At 37.0% G+C, this 16190-nt stretch overlaps 1 protein-coding gene and 2 pseudogenes across 3 annotated transcripts in view; 1 reads left to right on the forward strand and 2 right to left on the reverse strand.

The window, feature by feature from the left end:
* The window catches only part of CNOT10 (CCR4-NOT transcription complex subunit 10), a 53840-nt gene extending 41137 nt beyond the window's left edge, over positions 1-12703 (reverse strand). For 2 of the 3 annotated variants that reach the window (XM_039843450.1, XM_039843451.1), the window contains exons 1-3: positions 12409-12703; positions 1879-1973; positions 828-989 (exon numbers count right to left, since the gene is read on the reverse strand). In XM_039843450.1, coding sequence (XP_039699384.1) covers positions 828-989; positions 1879-1973; positions 12409-12430 — 279 coding nt within the window. In that variant the 5' untranslated portion in view covers positions 12431-12703. Of the gene's footprint in view, positions 1-827; positions 990-1878; positions 1974-9145; positions 9173-12408 lie in introns of all 3 variants that reach the window. The other variant, XM_039843453.1, reaches the window with a different exon arrangement.
* LOC120586848 (uncharacterized) lies at positions 2263-2381 on the forward strand (annotated as a pseudogene).
* LOC120586794 (60S ribosomal protein L9-like) lies at positions 2397-12444 on the reverse strand (annotated as a pseudogene).
* Positions 12704-16190: the final 3487 nt, after the last annotated feature.

The raw sequence follows: 16190 nt of genomic DNA on the forward strand, positions 1-16190 counted from the left end.
GTACTCATGAACACAGGAAAGAGACTCAAAAAGGTCTTGAGACCTTCTACAGCATGAAGCAGTAATTAAAAGCGCAGGTCCTAGAGTCAAACAGAATGGGTTCGTGTAGCTCTTATGACCTAAAAGCCTTGTGTTTGGGACAGTTTACATAAGCTATCTGTACCTCAGTTTTCCTATCTGTAAAATGAGAAAAATTATAGTTATTACTTCATAGGGCTACTGGGAAGAATAAGTGAGATGCTATATATAAGGTTCTTAGCAGGGCCTTGTTACATAGTAAGCTCTAAATGTCTGCTAGCTGATCCCATCGTCATTGTAGCCTTCCTGAATATCAATGGTCTAATCTTATAATTTGAAAAATGTTGTTATGACTAGACTAATGAAAAAGGCAAGCCCTAAGCCATATATAAATCAAAATATATTCTACTTAATCAATTAATCATCTCTTGATCCAAAATGCTAAAACAATTTGACATTATTAACAATCAGATCTTTGCGGTAATAAATAAGAAATATCTCAGTGGCTAAGCTTCTTCATGTATTTGTACTTTAATTCTTTCTCAAAACTCCAAAGCTCACTCAAATTTGGTATATTACTCTATTCTGTTCGAGTTAAAAACCCAATAGAAAATAAAATCATGTAATATACTTTTCATTTCCTGGAATTATTTTATACACATAAAATTAATACCAATAAATGTTTCAGATATATTAGAAATTGTGCTATCAATATCAGACAAGAAATCACATTAATTTTCCTTAACTATTTTCCTCACAATTTAGAGAGCATCACAACATTTTTATAGCTAAATTCACTTGTGTATTACCTGATTCTTCAGCTGGTTAAGTGTCTGTCTCAAACTATCTGTTGTTGTTTGGTTACTTTTAAAAAACTCAGCTACTGCTGTATTCAAAATTATTTTATAATCATCTTTGTTTACATCTTGTAGGCAGGCAAGGTGTTGCAGACAGGCATCATAATTCCCAGTCTAAAACAAAAATAAAAACACATACAAAATTACATACCAGTTTTAAGAACTACACAATCATTTCCAAATATACTTCACTCATCTTTATTTAAAAATTCTTTAAAAAGACAGATATAATTTCCCCAAATATACCAGTTAAAGTCACTAGACGCAGCAATATTGATATCAATTAAGAAATTGTGATATGTCGATCATCTCAATAAAACTGGAGAAAAAAAGAAATTGCAGGAAATATTTATTTCCTAAGAATCTAACATTGATACATGTACATCATATCTATAACATTTACATAAATATATATAAAGGATACCTATGTATGTTATAATCACATAATATATATATTAGTAAATTGACACATATTGCTAGCAGGGACAAGGCTAGCCAAGAAAAGTAATATGATTAATTACTCTACATTTTAATTTCAGGTAAATATGCTTTGAACACCCAAGCATCAAGTTCTTTTGCTTACATGTATATAACCTGACAATCGAATAAGGTTTTTATTTCCATATCTTTTAATGTCAGAAAAGTTAAAGTTTTGACAAACTTTTGGGGTTCCATTTTAAGGCACATTCAAGAAAAAGAATTGAAAAGAGTAGTTAAATAAAAAGACTGACCCACAAACTTACAAATTTAAAGACAAAAACAACACTGTGAGAGTTAAAACATATTTATGAAAACACAGAAACTTGGGAATGGGTCAAATTAGTCCCTTTCTTTTCACCATATTTAAACTCTAAAATGTTTTGTTTTATTACTAAACCTACTCTCTGAACTTAACTCTTGAGTTAGGACAGAACAAAAATTATAAATTTAAAAATTCACTGTGAAATGATTCAAACTTGACAGATCCTAAAAATGGAGCAGATTAGGAGAAACCATTTCTTACCATGAAAGCCTGGAAGGCGTTAGTGGACAACTCCTTCTCTTGATCAGTGATCCCAGAGGACTGACCGGTCCCTTCATGTTTCTCTGTTCCCTGATCTGTAAATATACAAGTTTTACAGTTCTTTAGAAATAACAGTTTTGCAGTGCATGTGTCCCTAGTTTTCCTAACTGTCTTCGTCCTAATGAAGTTACCAAAGTTAGAGCTCTCTCAATTACAACGGCTAATCAGTGTTCTAAATAAGAAGCCACTCCTCAAAAAATTTAAATGTTTCCCTTAGTCCTGGCTAAGTTCGATGAAGACACACCTTTACTTATGTCAGAATTATAGTTCTGTCCATTGGGACATTTGGGCTGAGAATGTGCCCCTTTAAAAATATTAATCTGAGTCTACGGCTATGCCACCCTGAACAAGCCTGATCCCATCTGATCTCAGAAACTAAGCAGGGTCGGGCCTGGTTAGTACTTGGATGAGAGACCACCTAGAAAGATCAAGTGCAGAAGGCGTTAAAAAAAAAAAAAAAAAATCAGTCTGTCCCCACAGCAATACACCAAAGGCAGGCCCTGGAGACACAAGGACATTATGTGTATATACATGTACAATGCCTTCAAGAAGTTTATAATCCAGTTGGAACGCAGTAACATTTAGCAATGAGAAAACGACACTGATAAGAACTCGGGAGGTAATTTTCAGGCAAAGAATGCGTTCATAAACTTAGAAATCCAAAAGCCAAGATGAACACAACTAAAAAGCCTCCTTAACATGAGTTAAGTGTCCATACACATTCTCAGATTAATGATTCCTGCCCCACCATTTACTATTTTTACTATATTTACTATTGTAAAAATTAGATTTTTTGTTTGTTTCTTATTTAAAAATAGAATCCAACAAAAAACATAAAAATCTCTGCTGAACCAAGTCTAAAACTGCTCAAGTATGACACCTGTTGGGTGTGAGTACAAACTGGTATAATCTCTTTGGAGGTAACTGGCAGTACCTAGCTATGCACATAGCCTCTGACCAAACGATCCCACTTGTAGGCATTCACCTTACAAATACACATGCGCAAGTACACAGAGATGCTCACTGCAGTATCGTTTATAATAGTGAATGTCTCAAAATAATTTATCTTTCGGCTAAAAGAACTGTTAACTAAATCATGGTATAGGAATACAATGACACACTGAATGTTAAAAAGAAGCTGAGTCTACATGCTTATACATGAAAAAATATCTACGTCATCTTGTTATATAAAACAGACCACAGTTTTATACAACTGAACCTGTTTTATAAAAATATATATATATATGTATTTCTGAATATGTACAGAATAAAGTTTGGAAGGACAGGCATCAAACTCAATGCTCACCTCTAGAGAGTGGGATGAAGGAGGGATCGATTTCACTTTCCTTCATATTCCTCTTTACTTTTAAATTTTTATAATGAGCATAATTACTTTTTACAAATTTTATTTTTAAATGCCTACTTAACACTAATATAAGGTTTTAGAAGTCAGGTAAGTGGTTACCTTCAGGAGTCTAGTGACTGCAAGATGCATAAAGGGCACTTCTGGGTGTGTGAGAATTCATTTAATTGCATGTGCACTTAGGATGTGGGCATGTTGATAACCACCTAGAAACCTAGACTCGAGGAGCATTTCAAAGAACCAGTCCTCAGCAGAACTGACTCTGGGAAACCCTGGTTTGGCACATGTCGGCAGTCAGTAAAGACTCCCAATTTCCTCTTTCTGAAGAAGGCAACATGGCATAATGAAACCAGCACGCATCTTAGAATCAGTCACATCTTCAGTGACTCCCTTTTAGGCTCCCCTTGGCCACCTAAACTCTTTGCTTGGAGATATTAAATAAATATTAGCTCCCTCCCCCTTTCCTTTCACCAAAATAACTGAGGATTCTCGAAGTTATGCTTTTAAAAAATATATTTATTTCTGCACTTTACACGTACAAATTAACAATGAAATTTAGTGTGATGAATTATGGAACAGCTCTTTAGATGGCTGTGAAACCCTTAGATCATATACTGTTTTGGGAATCGCCACTTATACCAAGAGCATAACATAACTTATGCTTGAGTGAACTTATCTAAGACTTAGATCTGCCCAACAAAAAAGGTATTCTGGTATTTGAATTTATTAGAAGTGCTACTTCTGATACATAAAGTGAGATGATACTTAAATTAGTATTTCATCTCCACATTAGCATACAGACAAATGAGAACTGAATCCTGATAGGGAGGAGGAAGAACTAATAGTTTAATGGAGAAAGTTCACCAGTTTAAGAGGACAGTGTTAAGATAGCCTTTACTTTAGAAAGCCAGTAACAATGAGTTTGACTGCAAGACTACTATATATACATAGTCCATCTGTTTACACAGTCCATTTGTTTTGCAAGGCTTTCAGGTGTACAATAACAGTAACCACTAATTACTTTAAAATATGTAAAAATGGGACAGGATATTTTAGGACCCCGGAAAGCAAAGTATGAGTTTAGAGTGACACAGAACCTCAACTCCATGTATGTTTAACATAAATTTTTTAACAATAAACATAAACACTTTAAATTTTTAAAGGAAATCCGAACTACTTTAAAAGTCTATCTTCCCTCATAAGAAAGTACACTAAAACAAATGACAAAAATTCTTAAGTTTGCCATCAAGTCATTTCTGTAGGTTCTTCTAAAATATTCCCTCTCTTGATTAGATGACATTCTTCAAAGGAACTTTTAGGTCCAACTCTCAAAGAGTGATGTACATAGGGCAGAGAGAAACATAAATTATAGGGCAGAGGGAAACATGAACAATTCACCAAGATGCTGAAGAGTTTAAACTTCTATCAACTTTCTACCAAAAGCAGATTGGCTCCTGTAGCCACTGCTATCATGATTCCTTTGGGCCTTTCAAAGTCTCCTAAAATCTTCCAAGAAAGGAGAGAAGCCAACTTTAAGATGAAGAAATAAATAAGGTAGACTCTAAGGCTGACAAGAGACTCTGAAATTCTCATTTCTACAGACATTTCAGAGAACTAAGCTCCACAACAGCCTTTTACATGTTAACCATTATTTTACCCACATTCTTTTATGTCAAGATAAAACCTAAAGAAAAAAACAAAAAACCCAAAACAAAAAACCCAAAACTTCAGTGGAATTACTATTTTAATTTTCCTTACTATCTCTTTCCACTTTCCAAGTTTTCTGCAAGAAATAGGTATTATTTCTATAATGTTTTTTAAATGTAATTGCTGACTTCTTACCAGAAAGAGTCTGCACATAATTCCACAATGTGTCCTTATTTGTCCAAAAGTAGTCTCCATTGCCAATTGAAAGAGTGTATGACCGTTCATCCATAAGTTTCACTTTCCTTCTACTCTGGCCTAATGAACATGGCTGACTTTCTAGGCGTACAGAGCTCTTTGGCGCACAAACCTTGACACTCTTTAAGCCAACAGGCTTCATTTCTAACCAAACAATTGCCTTCAGATTTGAACTAAGTAGAAAAGAAACACACTGCTTTTCCAAAACTGAAAAAAGTCAGTTAACTGAAGGCACAGACACATTCCATTACAGAATATTAACAATTCGAATCTGATTGGAGGAGGATCTTCCATACAAACTACACTTTTCAAAATATAGCTCCAATGATGTTGAAGAAAAGAAATATTTTTTTTCCAAAGGAAAAGAAAAGAATTGCTAAGGCCTAAGGAAATCTGCTACACTCACAAAATAGTGTTGATATCTTTGTAAATAGAAAATTTTAAATAAGGATGCCATTTCCAAGAAAAATAATTCAGGTTCAACAAAGTCACCATGTAGCTAAGGCTCACGCACCTCACATGTGGTTTTCTATCACTTAACCAAGTACATCTGACTTATCAAAATCCTATTTATAATGGCTGATTTTTACACAACCCAGAGAAACAACATGAGACCAGAAATGCTATAGACTTGAGCACCTTGTCCAGCACTGCACAAATAAAGGAACATAGTATCAAGAATCAAGAATATCAGCATGCTTTGGGGAAGACAGGCAAAAGAGAACATTACTACTGCCAATGAGTATTTTTATTTTCATATCTGGGAGTAGTTTTTATGCACAGAAAAAAAGATTTACTCTAGTTTTCAAATGTTAATACTTGATTTATTAATGTTACAAATTCAAAAAGCCTAGATTTTCCTCAAACTTTTACATTTGTCTTATTCTATTTGGAGTTTTAACTTTAAAGGGTTGTGATGTTTGATTTCATTTACAAAGTTAAACGCCTTCGAACGTAAATTTTAACTACTTTAAATAATTTAATACATTCAATTTTATACACAATTGCTTGACTTAAGGCAAAATTTTCTGAAAACTTAACTTATAAATCTAAAAAATTAAACTTATGCAAACAGTGACTCAGGTATTCCTTAATGCCAGTGAAATAATACAAATATAGTTAAGGTTTCAACTTATATCCATAAGTATAAATCAATTACTCACTCAGTTATAGATTTTAAATTTGAATCATAAGACCAAAATACTCCTCTAAATTCTCCCTGCCCAAATCAATATACAACTTTTATTGCAACTTTAAAATAGCACAAATAAGTCTGAAGAATCATCCGACATCCTGGCATTTCTGTAGCTGGACAACTTAGATCTTATTCATCAGCCTGCTGAACTGTTCCTTTTTTTCAGAAACATAGATAGCATCCAAAAATGTTCTGATATCCATGTTTTTAACAGTTGTGGCTTGTTGAATCAAAGCAGCTGAATCTGATACAACTTCAAGGTCTTTTCCTTTAAGACAGCAGTTCTCAATCTTTTTGGCACCAGGGACCCATGCTCCTATGAGAATCTAATTAATGACTGATGATCTGAGGTGGAGCTGAGGCGGTGGTGCTAGTGCTGGGGAGCGGCTGCAAATACAGATGAAGCTTTGCTTTTTCGCTCACCGCTCACCTGCTCCGTGTCCCAGTTCTTAACAGGCCACAGACTGGTACCCGTTCACGGCCCAGGGAATTGAGGAGAACTGCTTTAAGAATTAACTCATCTTTCTGGGCTTGAGATACTAAACAAGGAATACCTGACTTCATCTTAACCCTGTGGATGTATTTTTCACCCCTAAAATTTCGGATTTCAGCAAGACCCATTTTCTTGAATAATGACACTGATGGGGAAGTGAGCGTACACAGACCTCATCTTGTAATGGAAGCCAGTGATCATGTTCTGTACACAACTACAGATAGTGTGAACAGTAGCCAGTTCTTTCCTATTGCCCCACCATTTGTCAGCCCTAGAGTTGCCTCTTTTTCTTTCCAGGGAGACTGAGTTCTACATTGATGTGACTGAAGTCCCTCTGCAGGGTGCCTCTGGGGCCCTTCACAAAAACTGTGCTTCTCTTCAGAGTGATGTCCACATTTTCTGGAACGCTGGCAGTCTGACTGCTGAGAATGGTCTTCATCCTCGCAGTAGATGCAGCAAAAAGATTACTCTAAATTCTTAAACGTTAAACACACTTAAAATAGCAAATGTAGGTCACTACATTAATTCCCTAATCTGAAAACTGGCAAAATGAAAAGAATTAATCAAATTTTCAGCATTTAACAAATTAGTACACCATGGATTACTTCTTTTTAAAAAAAAAATGAGATATAATTGACCTTAGTTTCAGGTGTATAACAACGATTTGGTATTTGTATATATCCCATAGATTACTTCTAATTGTGAATGGAAAAAGAAGTTCCTGTTACCATCTTAACTGATCAAATTTTAGAATCACTAATAGTGAACAAATCGATAACGTGTACTTTATAAAAAGTAAACAGCATTACCTACAAAGTATCTTGCAAATATGTTAAACCTAAATCTAATGAAGCCTGTAAAAATAACTCTCAGTTTATAAAAAATACAGGAGATAAGGAATTAATTAAAGGATACCAGAAGGACAAATCCAAAATGTGGGATGTTCTACAAGGCAAATGAAATTAATTTCTTAAAAAAAAATCAAAGTCACGAAAGAAAAAAGAAAAAGAAAATACGTACTAAAATACAATATTTCAGGAATCCAGTTAAGGATTTTAATTTGAAAGGCACAAATTCTTTAAGGCACAGATTCTTTAAAGCTTTAAAAACATTTTTGGTTCAACTGTGAAAATTTGATATATTCAAATACTAATTTTCTGAAGTAGGATAATGAAGTAGGACAAGCAAATGGTAGGACATTGTTGCACAGTTTATTTCCTTATCTGCATATATTTATTTTTAAAGTCAATATGAGCTTGGGTAGGCATAGAAAAAATCTGGAAGAACACACGAACTCAGTATAGGTTATCTGGAAAGAGGGGAGATAGAGGACTTCAAACTTTTTACCATATACACTTAATAACAAAAGGTTTTGGGTGTTTTAAATACGATAAAAATAGCAGTGGCTTAGTTTTTCTGTTTGTTCTTCCTACCATTTTTATAGTCGGTCTTGCTCAAAATTTCAAAGCCCTCTTTAAGTACTCTTTTTCTGACTTTATATTATTCACCGTGTCCTGCCTTTCTTTTATCCATGTCAATCTTTATCTATTAAGCCTATTCCTGCCATTCTCATAGTCCAAATTCTCAGATAAATTCAAATCTAGGATTTTGTTTTCTAACTCCAGCCGCTTTTTCCTTTCAGCTTTCAAAAGTAAAGTCATATAAATCATTCTAAAACATTGCTGGCATTACCTTAGTCAAAAGTGATACCGGTTTCACGCCACTTTTATATGTTACATAGGGACACAAAGCTTGTGAACCTTCCACTGTCCCTTCAATCTTTGTCTCTGGTTGGCACCCCATCTACCTTGGGACACCCCCCTTTACAATTTAGTTGAAATACAACTCAGAGTGTGAGAACTGTTGACTGATCAGTCACTGAGAAGCCACGCAACCTAGAAGCTCAGGTACATTAGTTCCCAGCAGGTGAGTCTTGACCTATTGGAAACAAAAAATGGGAGGAAGCTGGACAGATAAAACATTCCTTCTTTCTCTCTCATATGGACTATTCTGAAGTGTAGTTTTTCTTTGAAAACCTTCCAGAAAAATCCCATATGCAAGTGACCTGCTATGTCTCTTCCCAGCTCAAGGTGAAGCAGTAGCTGAGGATGGAATGTACTGCATCTCCCCCTGGCTTACTTCCTTCTCTCCCTCACTTTCACGAACTACCCTGGACTTGCACTTTCCAAATAAAAAGTCAGCACTTTAATTGGATTCTGCTTCCCAAGGATGTGGGCGAAAGTGCACATCTTACCTCAGTTGATCCTCACAAGCTACGACCCTGTGTGGTAAATAAATTAGAAAGCTATTAGGAATAAATTAGGACCCCTATTACAAATGAAAACTGAGGCTCAACTAAGAACCTTTCCCAAGATGTAAGGTTTTCTGTTCACTTACTATACCCAGTCAATCACAAATTCTGCGTTTTACTCCCTAAACATTTCTCACTTCTCCTCTCCATCCTACAACTACCCTAAAGTAATATTAGTCAGCATTTTTAAAAACCAGGGCCTAAGATGATTTCATTTAACCCTTTACTAGTCCTGTGAGGTAGATATCATCATTCTCATTATAACTGGAAAGCTGAGACTTAAAAAAGGTTTCTTAAAATGGACCCATGGTCTCACAAATAGCAAGTAGTACAGCTAGTATGAACCTGGCTAGCATGAACCTAGACTGCCTGATTTCAAACCCCATGCTCCTAACTCCTCATCAATTATCATCACGTGGCTCAGTTAAAACATATATCAGATCACATCATGCCCTTGCTGAAATCTCCCAGGGGCTTCTCATTAGTTAGAATGAATTGAAACTTCTTCCATGGCCTACAAGCTGTCTCCTGCCACATCTGACTTTATCGCTTGCCATGCTTATTTGCTCACTATGCTATAAATATGTATTGAGTGTCTCCTACATGCCAGCCATTGTTCTAGGTGCTGAGGAGAGAGCATAACTAACAGACAAAAGTCTCTTTCCTCAAGAGGTTCTCTTGCTGTTCTTTAAACATTCCCCATTTGTTGCTCCTCCTACCTGGAGCATTCTTCCCCCATATGGCTGGCTCTTTATCTTTAGCATCTGTTTAAATGCCACCTCTAAGAAAGCTCTTCCTTTTCTAACCAAATCTATTCAAAACAGAATCCTTGCTCTCAGTTATCCTCCATCCTCTTATTCATTTTTCTTTTCTTTACAATATTTACTACAACATGAAATCATAATTATTTCTTATTTTGTAGTCTTTCAAACTACATTATAAGCTCTATGAGGACAGACTTTGTAGTGCCTGGTAGAGCAAGCCTTTGGTGACTATTGAATAAATTAATATCACAACGTTAGCTAGTATTAGCTAGTCTCTTGGTTTCCAGTTTTGTTTCACTTAAATCCACCCTCAACCATAGCCCATGTGATCAGGTCACTCACCTCCTTAAATCCTTTCATGGGCCTCTTTTCTTACCTAATGAAGAACAAGCACACAAGACCCCTCCATGAAAAGGGCCCTGGGCGCAGGAGCTCAGAGATGAAGCAGCATATAAACTAGATTTTGAATGAGAGTGTTCTCCAGCTAGAGAAAGAAGGGCATTACCACTGAGAAGCTCAAAAGAACACGTTTTCCAAGAGAATCATTTCTGGTGTGAAGAGCTAGATGTGTTGACAGAAAATCATCAGCTGTAAATAGATTGAGAAGACCCTCACAAATGACATTAAGGAGTGAGGTTTTGATGCACAAAAGATGGTACGGTCTTAGAAAGTTTACAGGCGGGGGAATGGTGTGATCCAATTAGTGTTTTAGAAAATAAATAAAAAGGCAGCAGTGAGAAAAATAGATTGGATAGGAAGAGACAAACATCAGTCAGGAGGCTGCTTAATGTGAAATATATCTCATTAAGAGATAAAAGGCCAGAACTAAAGCAGTTGAAATAGGGATGGAGAGGAGGAACAGAGGGATTCAAGGGAGCCATACTAAATACCTACTTAATACAAATTCAATTTTATTATCAAAGTAGAAAATTTCCTACAACATGGCCTATAAATTTAAACCAAAGAAATACCCCCCAAATCACAGTGGACTTTATTCTTCTATATGTATTATATAGCTCTTACCAAATGGGAGTGCCACTATAATAAGTCTATCTCTAGTAGGTTGCATAGTAGGTACTCAAAGTATGTCATATCCATTTCTACAAGATGGAAGATAGCACCTGGCACTCAATCTTTGTGAATGATCGAACAAGTAGAAGAATGCTTTATGAATGAGGTAGGACTTGAAAATTAGATGGGCTTAGGCCTAAAATGGTCATTCTAGGCCCAGTGCAATGGGTATGGGCAAGCAGGTATGGTAAACCTGGGGAACAGACACTGTCCTAAATTAGGAAGGAAGATGTCAGTCCTCTTGGTCTAGCCTAGGACAAGTCATGCTTATTCCTTGCCTGAAACATTATCCCCATCCACCCATCCCCATTCCCTATGGCTCACTCCTTCATTTCATTCAGCTGTCTGCTCAAAGATCGCCTCATCAGAGGCTTTCCTCACCAGCCTATCTAAAATTCTATACCACACTCTACATCCTCCCTTTCTAAATCTTTTCTTTGTTATTTTTCTGTTTAGCAGATTACTGAAGAAATTTTCTAACAATTTTATCCAGCTGTACCTGTATTAGGATGGACTTATTTAATTTCAAATCAAGTTTATCTGTCAGTTATTAAGATCAGGGCTTACTAAAGCCCATAGCACATTAAGAACTTTTGTAAATTTCACTGTAAAGTTTAAGTGTTGATCACTTTTAACTACAGATGTCAAAGAGAACATTACTTTCTTTTTGTGTGTGTGTGGAAACATATCGAATGAGAACATTAATTTTTTTAAAGGAAACATACACAACTCTGTCCCAGAGGGTAGGCAGGAAAGAATTTTATATTCCTTAATGATGATTCTAGGAATGGGGCAGTAATCCGCAAACAAAATCATCTAGATTCAATTAATCATGAGGGACTAGGAAAAAATAGGTTCTAAACACAGGGCAATCAGTGACACAATGATTTCACGTCTATTTAAATAAGTGGTTTACAACAAAGCTAATTACATAGGACGTAGCTGACCAGAGGCAGGGTGCATATGGCCAAAACAGCCCTGGTGAGACCTAGCCTGCGCCAGGGGACACTGAGGCAGCTGTGTGCTCCCGGTGAACTTTTCCTGCTCTGCCCTCCCCACTGGGAAGTCGAAAAGTCTGTGCAGAGGCTAAATAAATTTAAGTTTTATCCAAACATATTCTGGAAAGCAGGGAAAGACGATCAGTAGCGGCTTCCAGCTGCACTTGAGTAAAAATCTATCGGACCTGGGGCCCAAAGACTCATGTTAGCGACGGTCGGGGAATGGGATAGGAGAGAGACATGCACGCCCAAATTAAAGTCGCTCTTGAGTTCCCAACCACTAGCCTCACTCCCGGCCCCCACAACTCAGCGCCCAGGGTCTCCCACCCCCGCGTGTCCCGCTGTCTCAGCGCGCGGGGCGCTGGCACTTCACCTGCAGGCTTGTCTGCAGCCATCTTCCCGCCTCGACTCGGGTTCTTCCCCGCAGGTGGCGTGGCCTCGACTCCAGCTGCCGGGCTGGCGGCTGTCCTAGACCTCTCAGGACGACTCTGTGCCCACCTTGGCTCCGGGTTCCTAGGTTCCGGCCTGGGGAGTGGGCAGGCGGCGGGCTGAGGAAGTGACGAAGGCTAGTTCGCGTCGTCTAGCAACAGCAGCGGCGTCTCTGACTAGGCGGCGCCACTGCATCCCGCCATCTACCGCCTTCGCCCTGCAGAGTCCTGGCACACACTACTTCCGGGGGCCCGCGGCCGCCGTGGGAACTGCGGCTGGCCCCGCCCACGCTGGCGTCCTCCGCGCCCCACCCCTTGCGGCGCGCGCGCGCGCGCGCACCCGTCCTGACGTCCGCTCGCTCGCGCCTCTGGGAGTGTGCTGGGTGGGTTGGGAGGGTTTGCTTGCGACCGCTTTTTGTTTACCCTGATTAAAATACTTTACCGTCAGAGCTCGTGTCCCTCATTTTACATAAAATCACAATAACCGCACCTGACATATATATGTTAAGCATTGAGCCTTGCACTTGGCCTTACTTTCCCGTTGATTTCTTAAAATCTGTGAGAAAGCACTGTTGTGGTTCCCGTTGAAAAACAACATTTTATTTTAGAATACTTTTAGATGTACAGAAAAGTTGCAAAGATGATACATAGGCTCTGTCCTATTGTAAAAAAACAATAAATTTCTATGGTACATCCGTCACATCCAAGAAACCACCTTGATTGGTGCATTACTCTTAACTAAACACACTTTTTTTTGGATTTTTGCCATTTTTCCACCAATGTTCCTTTTTCTGTTCCAGGAATGGGATACCACATTACATTTAATTCATCGTGTCTTCCTAGGCTGTTCTTTTTTTCTTTTAATTTCTCTCAATTTTTTTAATCGAGGCATAATTGACATACATTAGTTTCGGTTATACAACATAATGATCGATATTTGTATTTATTCCTAAATGATCACCATAATAAGGCCCCATAATAATCCGTCCCCATACATAGTTAAAATTAATTTCTTTCTTGTGATGAGAAAAATTTTTTTCTTGTAATGAGAACTTTTAAGATTTACTCAGCAACTTTCAAATATGCAATAGAGTGTTATTAGTCACCATGCTGTACATTACATCCCCATGACTTATTTATTTTATAAGTGGAATTTTGTACCTTTTGTCCCACTTCATCTATTTTGCTCCCCACCTCCATCTCCACTTCTGGCAATCACCAATCTGTATCTATGAGTTCTCTTTCTTTTTTTTAAGATTCCACATACAGTATTTGTCTTCCTCTGACATATTTCACTTAGCATCATAAAGTCTGTCCACATTGTCCTCTTCCTCTTCTTGCTTTGGATACGGTCAGGCAAAGGCGTGATGCTCAGACCTGTGGCAGTTACCTATGGCCCGTGAGAAGACGACAAAAAGAATCTCAGGGATGTCAAACTGCATCCTGACATTGTGAGTCACTGATCCAGCAATGAAACAGTCTACCTGCAGATTTCTCAACAGTGAGATAATTAATGCCTACATTATTTGAGACTTCAGGTCCATTAGTATAGCATCTCCTCACATAGTATGCCACTGTTGTCTCAAGAAGACTTGTTCTGCAGTTTTTAATTTTGGCACTTTCTGGATTGTACCACAAGATGCCACAAATGGTAGGTTTTCAGATCAAGTCTGCACACACAGAGGGAATGACAAACATACTAAACAGCCATCTGACAGACTGCTTGTGAGATGCTATCACTTGTGAGAAGTCTGCCATTTTTAAAGATGAAAAAAGACCACATCTTAGAATCAATGTAGTATGATGAAGCCTCTCACCCAAATTTCCCCTTTGTTCTCATTGGTGAAATTGGTTGCCTGCCCACCGCTGGGCAATTACTGGCAAAAAAGAAAGGAGAGTCCAACCCATGCCTTGGCTCCATAATGATGCATCTGCAAAACATTTCTGTGAGGGATAAATAAAATCAGGATTTTATTAAACATGAATGGGGAATGGCTGCTGACAGGACAACTTCTTATCACTTTACCTCTACTTATCTCTTTTTTTATTGACAAACATTTAAGTCATTTCCAATTTTCATTTCACAAACATGGCTGCAGAACATGTGAACAGTTAAAAGAGTTTCTCTTGGATAACAGTGTACCCATATTTGGCAGGGTCCAGGAACCTTATTGTGAAACTTTTCAAACATACTCAAAAGTAGAAAGTATATCAAACCCCATGTGTCTATTCCCCAGATTCATTTTACCATATACTCGTTTCGTCTACCCCTTCCTCCTTGTTATGTTTTGTTGCTGGAATGTTTCAAAGCAAATTCCAGACATCATATCATCCAGCTCTAAATGTTTCAATATGCAATTCAAAAAGAAATATTCAAATATTTTCTTGCATAATCACAATACTATTATCATGCCTTACAAAATTCAAAATTTCTTTAATATCATTCAATTACCAAGCCATATTCAAATTTCCTCTATTGCATAAAAAATTATTTTGTAATTTATGTTTAGAATTAGGATCAAATAAGATCATTTTATTTGACAGTTATGTCTCTTGTGTTTTTTATGTCTTTTAAGCCTTATGTTTTTCTTAATCTAGTATAGTCTCATCTCCTTTTATTATTCCTTACACTGACTTATTGATGAAATTAAAATCCAGTATAAGATCTCTCCTTTGGCATACGGTATATCACTTCCTCGTGGACTGCATTCTTTATGCTCAATATTTCCTATGGACTACAGGTTAGTTCTAAAGGCTCGATCATGTTATGATTCAAAATTTTCTCCCTGAGAATCCTTCTTAAGCAGTGCTTTCTTCCTAGGTATACTTTCTGCAACCTCATCAGAAGGCATACAATGTTGGTTGTCTTGCTTTTTGTGACATTAAAATTGACCCTTGGGTTAAGAGTGACAGCCTGGTTTTTATACATTTCCTATCAGTTTTTCTCCTAGTGGTTTTAGAAGCATTAATGACCGCGGCCTGAATCAGTTTTTTCACAAAAGGTTGAAATAATTTTCTAATTTGGACATTCACGCATTTGTTAATTAGTATCAGGGCTAAGTGAGTATCTTCTTAAATTTTATACACTAGGCACCCACTCAACTTACCCCACTCCCAGGCCTAGCTAGAATTCTTCTGTACCGAAAATCTTTCCCTTATCCATAGGGATATTTGGTTACATTGAAATTCAGTTTATATCAGAAAGGCAGGATGAATGTTTATTTCTTTCCCTATAATTATCAATTTTCAGAGGAATAAGTTTGATGTTCTGGCAATCCCCAGGGCTTTTTCTTTTTGAAAAAATTATTCCAAACTCATGGCTTTTTATGTTTTCAATATGTTTTAATCAACTGTAGTTCTTTGGCTTTTTGAAATTAAAATTATTTCATGTGTGTCTGTGAGAGAACACAACCCCAATGATTGTCCATTATTAAAATTCTACCATGCTTTTAATCCCCTAATTTAGCTGTTATTGTTGTATATGTGTTTTGGATATATTCTCATGTTCATCAGCTTCTTTGCCCATCCTTGCCTCTTTAAAAAAAATGGCTATATTGAGATATAATTCATATGTCATATAATCTACCTATTTAAAGTGTATAGTTTGGTGGGGTTTAGTATGTCACAAAGTTGTGCAGCCATCACCACTAGTTCCAAAACATTTTCATTGCATTCAAAGGGAATGCTGTACCCATTTCCAGTCATTTCCCATTCTTCCTAACTCTCA

The sequence above is a fragment of the Pteropus medius genome, unplaced genomic scaffold, assembly GCF_902729225.1.
Source record: "Pteropus medius unplaced genomic scaffold, Ma_sr-lr_union100, whole genome shotgun sequence".
Lineage (NCBI taxonomy): Eukaryota > Metazoa > Chordata > Mammalia > Chiroptera > Pteropodidae > Pteropus > Pteropus medius.